This window comes from Grampus griseus (assembly GCF_964374135.1).
Source record: "Grampus griseus genome assembly, chromosome: 8".
In the NCBI taxonomy this organism is placed as follows: Eukaryota; Metazoa; Chordata; class Mammalia; order Artiodactyla; family Delphinidae; genus Grampus; species Grampus griseus.
The window spans coordinates 85,853,022-85,868,945 of record NC_139002.1 but is presented as its reverse complement, the minus strand read 5'-3'; the positions used below and the strand labels follow the sequence as shown (position 1 = coordinate 85,868,945).

The window sequence follows — 15,924 nt, the reverse complement described above, 5'->3', positions numbered from 1 at the left end:
GAGTTCTAACCCCGTTCTGCCCTTTCGAGCTGTGTCAGCTTGGGCAAGGTTCTTCACTTCTCCAGACCTCAGTTTCCCATGGAGTACACGGGGATAGTAATGTTGACTTCATAGGGTGGGTGTCAGATCAGAAGAGACAGTAGCACTTAGCTTAATGTCCTGTATACGGCGGGAGCGCAAGAGAGGGCAGCTGGTATTGTGCTATTATTATTACTATTAGTTGCATCTGTAAGGCCTCTAGTGGGGAAGATGCTTTCACCCCGATCCCTTTCTCGGAATCCCCGACACCAACAGGAAGGTTGTAGGATGTTTTCATTCCCCTTGGCACAGACTCATTACAGCTGCTAGCAAAACTGGATTGGTCATTAGGTGTCAAGTCCAATTTCCTCCCAGATTCAAGGGGTAGAATATGATCAAGGGTCTCTGAACTGCAGTGCAGAAATCCCCAGCTGCCAGCAGTAACCTTCTCCACGATGTACATGCCATCAGCCTGGCCGAGTGCATTTAGAACCACCGGCTTCCCACTATCCTACAGCAGAGCTCAGAGCGCTTCCTTTTTGGAAGCTGAAAAGTAATCACAGTTATCATTCTAAATTGCCACCCTGTCCATTGATTTCCACATTATCATAGCACAGAGGGCTTGGCAAGAGCTTGGGTTAAGAATCATCACTGCTACTGTGTATTGTTAGCCATTTCTCTTTTCATTAAAATAAGGACCTCATTTTTTGTTGGCAAAAGGAAACCTTAATAACGAAAGAACTGCCTTTGATGTTGTTCAGTTTGACGGCCCATCTCTCTGCTGTGTTATTTCTCAGTCCACTTCCATTTTTTGGTGGCTTCATTTTTTTAAGTATACGATGCTAATGTTTCTGCCCTTCCTGGCACAACTGCCAACCCTGAATTATAACAAACAGAACCATCCAAGTTTTCATATTCCCACAATGACATTTTTAGATGGTTTTGTTAAATGGAGGCATATGGATGTGGGTTGTGGCATCTTCTTGCCTGTCATTGGAAGACTCAACCCCGTTATTTCAGCTTTTCTCTCTGAAACCCAGATCTCTTCACAGATTCCCAGAATCTGGCCTCCAGCTAGAGGGGCCCAGTCATTCTTGAGAATCATCTTTAAGCAGAAGTGAAGCTTCCCTGAGCACAGAGCATGCTCTTCAAAGAATGTAACAGAGTAGAAGGAAAAGAAGATGTACTCTCAGAACTGTCAGAGAAAGGGAGATAACGAGTGGAACCCAGGGAAAAGAAGAGAATATTTTTATAACAATGACTACCATTTATCCAGTAATTTGATGCGCTAGGCGTCATATGAAGCACTCTGATTAATATCCGCTAACACGTGTTAGGTGCTTACTAAATGCCAGGACCGTGCTGAGCATTTCACACGAATTATCATCCCTTCCTCGCTGCAGCCCTCTTCTCGCCACCATTCTATGGCTGAGGGATCCGAGACTCAGAGTTACGATCGCTGGCTAAGGTCATTCAGCTGGCGAGTGCCGTTCCACTCTGGGCTGAGGGAAAATTCGGGGACATGGTTAATGAGCCATGAGAATGAGCCAATGACACTGAAGTCAGTGTGGACCAGTATAGAGTGGATACAGGTGACTCTCCCCAGGGGACAGCCACTTTAAGAGGTAGATATAAATGTGGTAAGATTAGAGTGTTTTCTAAATCTCAGTGAGAAAATCCCTTCTTTCCCCATAAAGAAGAGTACCAATTTAATGGGCAATTAGTTAAGAAAACTGTAATTGTGGAAACTATAATACGACTGTCATGGGAAAGTATTTTAAAGTAACAGATTTGCCAGGCTCAGTGAGCATTTTTCTAACTCTTTCTGAAAAAAAGGATATTTGGAATCTCATCTGATGGGAGCATGGCCAGTGGTGGCCCCCGAGTTGCTGACACTCTTCTGGAAGGCAGTGCTTCTTGAACAGATTCAGAAAAGTTCCATGATGGCAGAGGCCAACTCCTATTGCTGAGATCTGGGCATTGCCCCAAAGTCTTCTATTTTAACTTAAACATTATATTAAGAATTTTGCATTTTATTCTACCCATATCTCAGAAAATGGGATGCAAAAAAAGAGGTCCCACATTCACTCTATTTCCTTTATTGACTATGCTCTCTGGGTTTGCATATTACAGACTGAGGAAGATGACGCCAATACCAACCAGTTCTCCTTCTGATAATGTCGTACTTCCCCTGAATTGGCTTTTACTTAACGAAAGACCATTAACAGGAAAGACCAGGAAACAAGTATTCTGGCCCACTTGATCATTCAGCATCTCACTGCAGGTTTGTAAGTTAATATTCTTAATAATAAAGTAGTTTTTGTGAGTTTATTCAGCATGATCTGATCACCCTGGAGTGAACAGACAAAACAGAAATTCTGCACCTGCCGACTTAAGGACAAACCCTTGCAGTGATGATGACCGCACGCAAGCACAAGTGTCCCTGCCCCAAAGGCTCAGTTTGAAATAAACTTTGGTCTCTCCTGACAGAGTTTTATCAACAGAGAAAGGCTGGGCCAGAGACTGACATTCAAAGAGAGGGCACCGACACAAAGAGAGACTGAGGGGATTAGGAGAAGTGTGAAGGGGAGACATCTCAGGGACCTGGTCAGGAGGAATCTGGAGCAAAGAATAAGGAAATTCACAATAGTGTGTAGATTAGGTGGTTACATAGCATAACAGCAGTTTATTAAGTGCCACTGTAGTGTGTGCTTTGCGGGGGGGTGGCTGGAGTTATCAAAAGGCTCCACAAGCCCATAGGTATCCGGAATAGTCTACTGAAAATGAAAGAATACGATGGAGAGACAATGTAACAGCACAAGGCAGGTTGAGAACATGTGCTCTGTCACCAGATGGCCTGGCTTTGGGTCCTGGCTCTGCCCCTTCCTGGCTGTGTGACTTGAACAAGCTGTGTAACCTCAGTTTCCTCATCTGTAAAATAGGGATAAAACTAGTAAACTAGTACTTGTCTCAGAGGCTTGTAGTAAGGACTAAATAAATGAGTTAACATACACATGACGCTTAGATCAGTACCTAGTAACAGTGAAGCACTCTATAAATGTTAGCTTTTACTGGGTAATTACATATCACAACGACAATTTATAAAGCTCTGTTAGTGAGTAACCCTTGGGGATAGGGCATGAAGTATTACAAGGGTGGAATCTATACATATACAAAGCATTGCCTATTATGGTCTGTGGCTTATAAAACTACGTCTGTCTTTTTAAAAAGATATCTGTAGATGCTATGGCGATGAACTAATTATATGCAACCTAATTAAAATCGTTGTTTAAATCATGGAAGCTTTTAGTCATTGGATGCTTTCTCGGATACTGAAGTACAGTTACCACTTAATGAGATAATCATGGCTGAAACTTCTATGACATTTACTGGGTGCCTGGTACTTTTCTAGTACCTCATGTATATCAACTTGGTTAATGTTTACAACCACCCTAGGATATCAGTTATTTTTCTTACCTGTTTACTTTACCTGTAGAAAATTTAAGTCCCCAAGTTACAAAGTCAGCTGGGATTCAAAGTTATGGTACCCGCCTCCAGAGCCTCTGCCGGGAGCCACCAGGCTACACGGCCCCCTAACATGGGGCTCTGCAACACGTTCTGACATTTAAACCAGGGCCTTTAAACGTGGGGTTGTAGAAAACAACCAGTGCGTGAAGAGTGAGGTCAGCCCTTCACAGGAGGGATAAAAAAGGGAAGTCATTCTAAAACATATTACGGTCGGACATAAGGGCTTCCTGTGTGTCTGTGTCCACAGGACTAAAAGGCTTAGGCTTGGATCCTGGGTGGAGGACGTGTGAAAGCCCAGCAAAGTTCATTTCCAAAATCCCAAGGTGGCTCATCAGGAAAGTCCCCGCTCTGAAACCCCTGTCGGAACATCCTGGCCGGGGCTGACCTGATGAGGGTAGGCACGCAGAGGGATGTCTGACTTACCGGCCGGGGCAGACTGTACTGGTACATTTCTGGGCGGTAGGTCGGCACCCACTGCACCCCAGCCCTGGGCCGCGTCATGGTCCCAGGAGCGCTGGTCACCACCTCGGAGTAGGGCAGGTGCTGGGCGGAGCCATAGGCCTCTGGGTGCCGGCTCTGGCCTGCGTGTCCTGCGGATGCCAGGCTGAAGGCCTCCTCCAGCAGCATGTGCATCTGTTGCCGGACCTCGTCGATGGAGGGCTGCGAGCTCAGCGTGGAGGTCTCCGAGTGGCCTTTCACCTGCCTCGACCGGGCGTAGCCCCGGGGCTCGTTCACTCTGTCAATGTTGGTTTCCTCTATGATTTCAGGCTCAGTCTGTGGGACCAAACAAATGCCCATCGATTTGTTAATGAACTTTCCTTCCCATTGACGATGTCTGTAATTTACTCTAAAATGTTCTGTTTAGGCGCGTGTCATTAGGCATTTGCGCTAATTTATATTAGACCCTAGGCGCCCTCTCCCGGCATTCACACTACAGGGGTAGTCAGCTAGCATTATATCAGTGAGGCCACACTATCTATGTGAACACACACAACTATCTCTGTGAACTTCAGTTTTCTGGACCTTAAGGAATGCATCAGGCTTTGCTAATTCGCATAATGAGGATGAGAAATGGCTTTTCATTGATGACATTAGTGGTATCCTCTAAAACCTTTCAGAGATATTCTCTACCCTTAGGCCTTTCAGGTAAAAGAATCTAGAGCATCTTGTAGTCTACACCCCAGGGGCTGGTGTTCTAGACCATAGACTAACCCCCTAAATGGTCCTGTGCCCCAGCCATTGAGGGAATGGCTGGTGGCCTGGTGCCAGTTATCAGAGAGAATAACAAAACCACACCTCAAAGCGTAGTGCCCCCTGAGTCAGGAGCTCTGGGGTCAGGGCCCAGCAATCCGTGCCTTAACAAGCCCTCCAGGAGATTCTGATGCCTGCTCAAGTTTGAGACCCACTGCTCTAGAATGTTCTTCTGCCTTCTTCCAGTGAACCTTCCATTCGGGGAGCAGTTGCGGTACTCAGATGGGCAGAGAGCTAGTACTTGATCAGCTTCCAGAGCAGGCTGCCTGGACTGTCTTATGTTTGCCTGCTAATGAATGCTTATTTAATAAGTCTGCATGTGTGGCACATTTTGGTCTGAGACTTGCTTCTGTGATAAAATGATAGTGAGGTTGCAGAGACTGGTTAACCCACGTCCACTTCAAGTATGTCCATGGCTACCGCTATCTGCTAAAAGAACCTGAGGGTTCTGTGTGAATAAACTGGCATAGATCAGTTTGCCACCCTGCTCTCCACCCATGACACAAGAAACAGCTGTCACTTTAGGAAAGTTAGACAATACAGATAAGCAAGAGGGAAAAAAATCAAAGAAGTCCATTTACATTTGGCGTAGTTATTCCATTCCTAAACCTATCTGATTTTGTGTGACAGTCCTCTTCCGTGAACACATGCCCCTTTAAAAAGATTTATGTATTTATATCCTGGTTCTAGGTGCTTATAATTATTTTACATAGAGTGAATATTTTCCTCCCTGGGTTTCACAGCTTAACTGCTATGTGACTTTGAGCAATGTCTTAGCTTAGGTTGCTCCAAAAAGCAGAACCTGAGACGTACACTTATATACAGATGATTCATTTTGGAAAAGAATTCCTGGGGACTGGGGGCCTAGAATGAGTAAACTGGGGAAGGAAGAAAAGCTAGTCACGGTACTGAGTTAATGATTGCTGTGGGCCACAGAGGCTTAATCCCTCTGAGGACCTCCGAGGAATGAGTCAATGACCCTCCAGAGACTGTCCTTGCACTCTGAGATCTGTGCAGGAGCCAGGTGGGCAGAATGGGGTCCCATGGGTGTCCCACAGAATAGTGCAGAGAAGCCACAGGGCAAAGCCAAGAGATGGGGAACTGTTAGGGTAACACAGTCAAGCTGCTACCGTGCAGGGCGGATGCTGCTGCAATGACCAGATCTAAAAGGCGATCCGAAAAGGTAAAAGGGCAGAAAAGATGTTCCAACCAGGACAGTTACTTAACTTCTTGATGTTTCAGTTTCCTCATCTGTAAAATGAGGATAATAATAAGAACTGCCTCAAAGGGTTTTTTAAGGACTGAACAAGATGATAGAGGTAAAGAGTTTAGAACAGCAGCACATGGTAAAAACACAGGAATAGCTTTTGTTGTTATCATAATTGTTATTATTATTACTTTTATTCATTCAACCACATGTTATTTCTCACGGATAAAGCACTCGGACATATAGGAATGAGCATAGCAAGAAAATGTCATCAGGGAACCCATTCATTAAAGGGACCCCTTCCCTCCTAAAAATCTAGATGTGGGGCTTCCCTGGTGGTGCAGTGGTTGAGAGTCCACCTGCCGATGCAGGGGACACGGGTTCGGGCCCCGGTCCGGGAAGATCCCACATGCCGCAGAGCGGCTAGGCCTGTGAGCCATGGCCGCTGGGCCTGAGCGTCCGGAGCCTGCGCGTCCAGAGCCTGTGCCCCGCAACGCGAGAGGCCACAACAGTGAGAGGCCCGTGTACCACACAAAAAAATTTAAATTAAAAATAATCTAGATGTGGAAGATCAGAACTACATTACTTTTCATGTTTTAAACATTTATGTACTTTTCTTTGGTATTAATACACACACATTAGAGAATAAAAAATACAGAAAGCATGAAAAAGAAATTAGACATTTCCTATAATCTTATCACACAGAATTAGGGCTTGGCTATAGTTCAAGATCAAAAGACAAGATTTTCTGTGGACCTGCAAGTCTAGATTTATCAACGTACATCAACAGTAATTCAGAATACTATTTTTATATTAACGCATGCAAGAATAGACTATGGAGTAGAGTGCAAAATTACCTTCATAATAATAAACAAGAACTCAAAGACATTTCATGCCTGGGTGTATGCCCCCAGACCCTGGGCTGGGGACGCCCCGGGGCCCTCATGCATCGGGGTTCTTTAGGGAAAGGCTTGAAATCCCTCTCCAGGAAACGTGCTCCCAGTGATACCTTCTAGGGTAGTGAATGCAACTTCTGCAAAAAATTTTCTTACAACGCTTAGAACATTCTGAATGGAATTTCAGAGCCGGAACGGACTTTAGGAGACCATTTAATTCAAGCCCCATTTTACGGATGAGAAACTCAAGGCCAGAGCGGTTAAGTGACTTACCCAATGTCCACCAGAGGTGGCAATGGCAGAGCCTTGCTCTCCCAGCTCCTGCTCCTTGCACATCTTGCCGCACCCCATTACCTCTCACAGTTCCCTGTCAATGCTGGCTGCTACCCACACACGGCCCTTCCTCCTCACATCCCCAGTCTCCTGGATAAATAATGGATGCCTAGTGCTAAGCCACTCCCAGGTGGAAGATTAATGGTGCTGAGGACGGCTATGATTGTTTCCCACACCTGAGCTGGGCTATGCATTTCCAGTCATACTGGTGGATCGATTATTATGTGAATTTATAGCTGTGACTTCAGCAGGGCAAAAATATATTTCTTAGCAACAACTTCCTACTCACCCATTCTCCCAGGAGCCCTGGGGTGGGGCTGTACCGAGTTCGGGGGGGGGGGGTTCTCCGAGTAAGGCTCAGGGAAGATACTATCTTGGCTGGGGAGGTGGTGACATTCTCCAGAATCCCATTGCGTCTACCCCGTTAACACCCCAACGCAAATCAACCTGCGCTTCCCCCCGCCCCGCGTTTTCATTTTGCGTGGGCAGGGGGCTCCCTTTAACTGGAGGGCCAGAGTCATAACCCAAGTATGACCTCAACGGGTTGGTGCTAAAGAACTTTTCCCACTCTTCTCACTTGCTTTTTTAGCCTCCTGATATCTACAGATGGAAACAAGATGAGCTCTCATTATATCCTGGGATTTCCCCTCTTCACACCTGATTTGCTTATTTAATCTTGAGCAAGTCTGGAAGCTCTGCGCCCATTTCACTTGTCTCTCATGAACTTAGCACAAGACACTTGGCATTCAAGAAAGCTTTGTGAAACTGAACCAAAATAAAAAATTCTGTCAATTGCCCATGGAGTAGAAAGAACTTGAGGTTAAGATAAAGAGCCCTCATTCCCTAACAGATTTCCCCCAACACTGCAGAGCCACAGGCGAGCCACGCAAATTCCCTATGCCTCAGGCTCCTCACCTGAAAAATGGGAGTGTTAACCATGGTCTGGGGAAGTCCCTTCTGGTTCTCACATTCACTGTGATTTAGGTTGATTTCTTGGATGCTATCTGCTCTAAGGGAGCCCAGATTCCTCCTGCAATCATCGTGCCTGGGGGGAATCTGATGTCCACTCATAAGGGGAATCCCTCCCCACCCTCTGTATCACCTCCTCCCCTATCTCAAAATATCAATATATGAGTAGTGATGTTTGTTCTTTTACTTAAGAGATAATCATTGATTTCAACCCCGTGCTTGGCCCTGGGCTGGGATCTGCAGATACAACAATAAATAAGATAGTGTCCCAGCCCTCAAAGAGCTCCCAGTCTATAGAAGGAGACAAATAACAACAACAACAATAATAACAGCGGCTAACGTTTACTAATAGCTTATGTGCTAGACACTGTTATAAGTGCTTTATATAGATCCATTTTTTCCTTACAGTAATCTATGAGGCAACGACTATGCCTATCCTTATTTTACAAATGAAGACACTGAGGCATTGAAAGATCAATGCTGCCCATAATTGATGGAGCTGCATTTTGAACCCAGAGAGCCTGATTCCCAGCACCCAAGCTCTTACTCACCACATACATAAACAGGTCCATTACCGTACCACAGATATTGGCTCTGGCAGAAGGATGAACAGATATCTGTGACCAGAAGGACAGACTATAAAATAATAATTGAGGGCTTCCCTGGTGGCACAGTGGTTGAGAGTCCGCCTGCCGATGCAGGGGACACGGGTTCGTGCCCCGGTCCCGGAAGATCCCACATGCCGCGGAGCGGCTGGGCCCATGAGCCATGGCCGCTGAGCCTGCGCGTGAGGAGCCTGTGCTCCGCAACGGGAGAGGCCACAACAGTGAGAGGCCCACGTACTCCCCCCCCAAAAAAATAAAATAAATAAAAGTAATAATAATTGAGAAAATCTACCTTATTGATTACTATAAAGAGGTAAAGCATCAATATGCAAATATCAAGCACTTAGAAGAGGGTCTGGCAGACACTCCCATATTATCTCCTCCTCCCCACAGGCTGAGGGTTCCTTTAAGGCTGGGTCAGTGTCTTTTTCTTATATCCACAGCCTCCAATTCAGAGCTTAGCCCAAAGCTGAAACCAGTAATTGCCTGTTAAGCAAAAGAACTGAACAGAGCAGGTGCTCAAAGTTACTTGAGGACCTGTGATATGCTAGCCCTGTGCTGGGTTTTCCACCCTCACCAATCCCTGAGGGCCATACGGCTGTACCCGTTTTCCAGATAAGGCGTATGTGTCAACTGGCCTAACCTGCTCCAAGTCCTTCTTCCTAACTTGTACAATTTTGAAAATACCTTTTGCTTTTATTTGACAAAAAGAGGGAGACAGGCACAAAGACACATCTCCCAGTGTTGACTGATGGCTGGCTTGGGTACAAATGTCAGTGGCGTATCTGGCACAGAGAATATATTTTTAAACCTCCTTAACTTGGAGTTTATCATACTAGCCTCTCCAACCTCATACTCCAGAGAAGCACTGGGGAACTTTTTTTTTAAATGATTTTTATAAATTGATCAAGATATACTTCAATAAAAATTCTAAAAAATTAATCAGGGAATGTCTGTTCATGGTAGAAAATTAGAAAACACAGATAAGCAAAAGGAAGAAAATTAAAATCCATTCTAATCCTACCACCAGAGATAACTAATGTTAACATTTTGACCTTTGTGCTTGCCCTTCCAGATGTTTCTATGCATATGAAATAAGATGAAGATTATGAACGGTGGCACATTACGGACACTCTCCTCTCTACTCCCCCACCTCACCCATCACCCCACCCCAGGCAGCTACAAAGAATGCTGACTTGGCCCAAGTCAGTTTCTCCCTCCTCCTCTTCCAAGGAGAGTTCACCACTTGCCACAAGATTCTCTGGCTTTTGTGATGGAGAATAGGAAGTGGGGGAGGGCAATGAGGCAGAAGCAGAGTAGGCGGCAGGATTTTTTTAGTGAGATTTTGGAGAGAGATGCAAAAGCAGCAATAAAGCATGTGAATGGGAAAGGAATTAAGGAAGTTGAAAAAGTATTACTGGGCATGACTGAGAGTTTTCTTGTATCAATATATGAAAATATGAGTAAAGAAGTAGAAGTATTTAAAATCTACTTTTGTCGACATAATTCTTTTGAGTTTAGATACTTTCTCAGAGCCATCTGGGTCATGATTTTATAAACAGAATAATCACACACATATATATTTTATAAATATATATAAATTGAATGTCCCATTATATAAAAATCCTCCTATATATATGAATATATATGGATTTACATATATATATAATGGAATTATATATAATATTTGGAAATCTTTTATACAATATTACAAATAAATATCTGTCAATAAAAATATGTATTTATAGGAAATAACCTTAAAAGAGTTCATAGCATTCTGCTATATCGAGTTTTCAACCTACTTTTAAAATTTTTATTTATTTATTTATTTTAATTAATTAATTTATTTTTGGCTACCTTGGGTCTTCGTTGCTGTGCGCGGGCTTTCTCTAGCTGTGGCAAGCGGGGGCTACTCTTCGTTGCGGTGCGCAGGCTTCTCATTGTTGTGGCTTCTCTTGTTGCAGAGCACGGGCTCTAGGCGAGCAGTCTTCAGCAGTTGTGGTACATGGGCTCAGTAGTTGTGGCTCGTGGGCTCTAGAGCGCAGGCTCAGTAGTTGTGGCGCACAGGCTTAGTTGCTCCGTGGCATGTGGGATCTTCCCAGACTAGGGCTCGAACCCTTGTCCCCTGCATTGGCAGGTGGATTCTTAACCACTGCGCCACCAGGGAAGTCCCTACAACCTATTTTTAACTATCCACTATTTTAGGTGGTTTCCCAATATTTTACCATAGGAACAAAGCTGACATATGTATATTGTGATTAAAATTTCGCATATAACCATAAATTTAGCCTTAGGTTAAATTCCTAGAAGTAGAATTACTGGGTTAGAGGAAACGCCCATGTTTAAGATTTTGGATATTTATGGTGTTAAGTGAGCTAGGCTGAGACCTGGGAATCTTTGCTGCAGTGTTTGCACCTGGACAAACATCTCCAGCAACAGAATACAAAGAAACTGTAAGGGACTAAGAATAACTGCACACAAGTGCGGTTGGGACAAATGATGAACAATAAGATACAAAAAGGACACAAACCATTTCTGAGGGTCCTGCGGACGATCCCCGCACACGGGACCACCAACGGGGTGGGCAGGCCACCTAAGCCACGCCTCCTGCCCGACCCATTGGATCCGCCCTCACCCTCACCCCACTTAAGGAACCAGCTCACGCCCCCCACCTCAGGGAGTGAGCAAGGGCACGTGTTTCTTGTTCTCACGCCCTCCTGCTGTAGCAGGAGTCCCAAGAAAGTCTTGCCTGAATTCCTAGTCTGGTCTCTTATCAATTTCTATTGAGTAAAGAGACCAAAGACCTGAGCTGGTAATCTAAGTATCTCAGCAGCAAAGGCCGCAGGAATTTAGAAGAAATTAACGTCATTTCTTCTTCATACCTGAACACACGGGCCTCTGGGCTTGAGCTTTAGGGTGCCCACCGGACGGAGTAAACATCTGCGATCCTTTCAACATTGTCTAAAAGAGCACACCTGTCTCGCACACCTAGGAAGGCCCACGCAGTGGCTAAGTATTCACATGCCTTCAGCTTCTCTTTGACACACCATGGGAACTAACTTGAAGGAAATTATAGCCCTGCTAGGAACCCTAATTATCTTCTTTCTGGAAAATATTCCATCATATTGCCTGGTCCTAGAACACATTCTGTAGCCCTAAGACTTCATCAAAATTAAAAACCAACTTTTTTTTTTTTTATCATACAAGTTATTAAAAGACAAGCCACCAACCAGGAGAAATATTAGGATTTGTATCCAAAATATATAAGGAATTCCTACAAATAAATAACAAAATGACAACGTCATTTAAAAATTGGGCAAAAGGCTTGAATAGACACCTCATTAAGTAAGGTACATAAATGTTCAATAAATGTACGAGGAAGTGTTCAACATTATGAGTAATTAGGGAAATGACATCATTTCACATTCACTGGAATGGCTAAAATTCAAAAGATTAATCACAAATGTTGGTGAGATTGAGGAGTAGAATTAGAACTGTCAGGATGCTGATGGGAAGGGAAACAGCAGAAATAGTTTGTAAACCTGTTTGCAGTTTCTTAAAAAGTTAAACATACACCTACATTGGGACCCAGAAATTCCACTCCTACATCTTTATCCAAGATAAATAAAAACATATTGTCTTAGTCTGATCCGGCGGCTAGAATAAAATAACACAAACTGGGTGGGTTATAAACAACAAAAATTGATTTCTCATAGTCCTGGAGGTTGGAAGTCCAAGGGTGCCAGCGCGGTTGGGTGAGGGCCGTCTTCCAGGATGCACACTCCTCACTGTATCCTCACATAGAGGAAGGGGCGAGGTTGCTTTGAGGGAATCTCTTTTATAAGGGCGCTAATCCCATTCATGGATTCCACACTCAACGACCTGCTCGCCTCCCCAAGGCCCCACCTCCTAATACCAACATATGGGGGTTAGAGTTTCAAAGCCTGAATTTTAGGGGGACACACACATTTAGACTACAGTACATATGTTCACAAAACATATATGTGGAAATGTTTACAGCAGTTTTTTCCTAGTAGCTCCAAACAAACTGGAAACAACCCAAATGTCCCACAATAGGATGATGGATAAATAGTGGTATATTCATACAATGGAATAGTACTCAGTAACAAAAAAATAAACTACTGATACATGCAAAAACATCGATAAATTTTGAGCAAGAGAAGTCAGACACAAGAGTACATACTGAATAATTCCATTCATATGAAATTCAAGAACAGGTAAAACTATGATAGTAGATATCAGAAAAGTGGTTGCCATCTGAGGTTGTGGTGGTAAAGACTGGCTGAAAGGAGAAATGAGGCAACTTTCCAGAGGTGTTGAAAATGTTCTACATTTTGATTGCACTGGTGGTTACAAGGGTATCTACATTTGTCAAAGCCCATCCAATTGTACACTAAAGACCCGTACACGTTATCATATATAAATTTGGCTTAATGAAACAAACAACATGGGTTGGCATCATAGCTGGTTTGATGGGGATGGTAGGGAAGGCCTCTCTGAAGAGGTGACATTTATGGAGACCTGAAGGAAAATGGGGTGGCCATGTGAAGATCATAGGAAAGCTTATGAAAAGTCCTGAGATGGGAAAAGCTTACAGTATTTGAGGATGAGAAAAGTAACTGTTATGGGCTGAATTGTGTCCCCATCCCTACCCTGACCCCACAAATTCCTATGTTGAAGTCCTAACTATGACTGTATTTGGTGATAGGGTCTTTACAGAGATAAGTTAAAATGAGGTCATTAGAGTGGGCCCTAATTCAATACGACTGGCATCCTTATAGGAAGAAGAAATTTGGACACAGACATGTCAAGAGGGAAGGCAATGTGAAGACAGGGAGAAGACCACCAGCTAGAAGCCAAGGAGAGAGACCTGGAACAGATCCTTCCCTCACAGCCCTCAGAAGGAAGCCACCCTGCCAACACCTTGATCTCAGGCTTCCAGCCTCCAGAACTGTGAGAAAATAAATGTCAGTTGTTTTAAGTCATCAGGTCTGTGGTACTTTGCGATGGCAGTCCGAGCTGACTAATAAATACATGGACCATGCGGCTGAAGCTCCAACTGTCAGGAGATGTGGCTGGACAGGCAGGCAGGGGCCAGATCCTGTAGGGTCTTGAAGGCCATGGTAAGAAGGCTGGACTGTCTTCAAAGGGCAATGGGAAAGTGTTGAAGAAATTTACGCCAGGTTGAAATGTGATTGGAATTTATGGGAGGTCAGTTAGAAGGCTCTTGCAATAATCCAGGCAAGGAGAGAGATGGCAGGGGCTTGGATTAGGGTGGTCATGGACAAAGACAATGCAGCTGAGTTCAAGATGCATTTTGGAAGAGGGCTGATAGGACTTGCAGATAGTGACATGTGGGGATATAGGGAAGGAGTCAGAGCTGAGACCCTTTACCAAGAAAGGGCATCTTGCTACACGGTCTCCTTGATGTTCTCTGAGCTCCTCAAGCACGCATCTTCCTCTGGGCGCTTCAACTTGCTATAGCTTCTGCCCAGAATGCTCTTCCCCTGGGGGTCAGCCTGGCTGGCTTCCTCACTTCAGGTCCCTGCTCAAAAGTCACTTCCCCAGAGAGCCCTACTTTGGTCAACCTATGAAGAGCACCTCCTGATAGTCTATATTTTCTACGTTCTTCTATATTGAATATTCCATCGCCTTGCCCTGCTTTAGGTCCCTCTGTAGCGTTTCTGACATTGTGCTGTGTATCTATGGGCTTACGTGTTTGTTATCTGTTCCCCTTGCTGGAATATAAGTGTCATGAGGGCAGGGACTTTGTCACGTGTCCTGTTGCATCCCAGAATGGCGAATAGTAGAACTTTAATAAATGCTCATTGAATGAATGAATGGATGGAAATTTATCTTAAAAGAAGCCTGGAGAATTTCTGCTCAAAAGTCTTTAACAGTAAAAGACAATTCCAAACGTCTAAAATGAATTAGGCAGTCTTATCTAGAATGGAATTGAAGAGGAAGGATGAAGGACTGGGGAAGCCATTTATTCTAGAATTTCTTGAGTTATGAGCCCCAAAGTGGACAGATGTCTTACAAGGTCATACTTTCCAGGACACACAAGCGTGTGCAACAGCACTTTGCCCCACCCAGGCACTTCATTTCTGAAGCACAAAAATTAGAAGGTTCTCTCTAAAATTTGCCCCAAAGCCCTGATTGTCAACTCAGCGCCAATCACAGCTCTATCTAACATGGAGAACAGATTCTGAGCAAATTCTGCATCTTCACAGCAAGAGCCCCAAGATCAAGTGTGGGTTTCAGCAAGATACGTCTCTGGGCCATATGGCCATGATGAACTGATCTGGCTCCATGACCAGCTTTCTCTCCACCAACAGGGTCCCTCGGGCAACACAAAACTACTGCTTCTCTCTGTTCAATGTCTGCTCTGGCTATTACAGCCCCACTGCAAGTGCTGCTTGTCACTGAGTAAGCAGAGACATTTACAAAGCCACTTGTGAAAACCAAAGTTCAAGGAGTTTTCACTTCCCCTGTGAGGAGAAGAGCTATCACGACACAGGGTCAGCTTCCTCCTGAGCCTACATCTCAAAACCTTCTCTGACAATAGAGGGCGATTGGTATCCCTCAGAACAGATAGGGGGGTTCAAAATAATGGTGAATGATTTCTCTTCTGCAACAGGCTGTACAAAAAGAATTTGTTAAAAATCTCAGCAAAATTTCAAGTTTCACTCTGATTGCCTTCCAAAGGATGACCCACAATCACTTCCAAGCTACAGGGACATGAAAACAGCATGCTGTTTCTGTCTCAGATGAGTAGAAAAAACCTTACAGGGTCTCTCATAGATTTCTAAAGAAGAGGGACATTCTTTTTCTTTCTCATCTTCCAAAGAGTGACCCATAATTACACTGAAATTATGGGGATAGACAATCAAGGGTAAAAGAAGGTGTCCAATGTCCTCAGCAAATGGACAAGTCTCAGCTTTACTCGCTGCTCCCAAAGCAAAACGTTTTCATCCTGAAGCAGGAGTCTTAGGAACCGGCTCCATCCTCTTGTCTTTCTCCCCATGACCTGCTGCCCTCCACAGAGCAGTGGAAATTCAATTACTGAGCAAATCACATTTACCAAGTTATAACC

At 44.3% G+C, this 15,924-nt stretch overlaps 1 protein-coding gene across 2 annotated transcripts in view; it reads right to left on the bottom strand.

The window, feature by feature from the left end:
• Window positions 1-15,924, bottom strand: part of KIAA1549L (KIAA1549 like) — a gene marked incomplete at both ends in the record, with an annotated part of 278,158 nt that overhangs the window by 23,786 nt on the left and 238,448 nt on the right. For both annotated transcript variants that reach the window (XM_082660255.1, XM_082660256.1), the window contains one exon: window positions 3,970-4,320. In XM_082660255.1, the coding sequence (XP_082516381.1) occupies window positions 3,970-4,320 (351 nt within the window). The remainder of the gene's footprint in view (window positions 1-3,969; window positions 4,321-15,924) is intronic.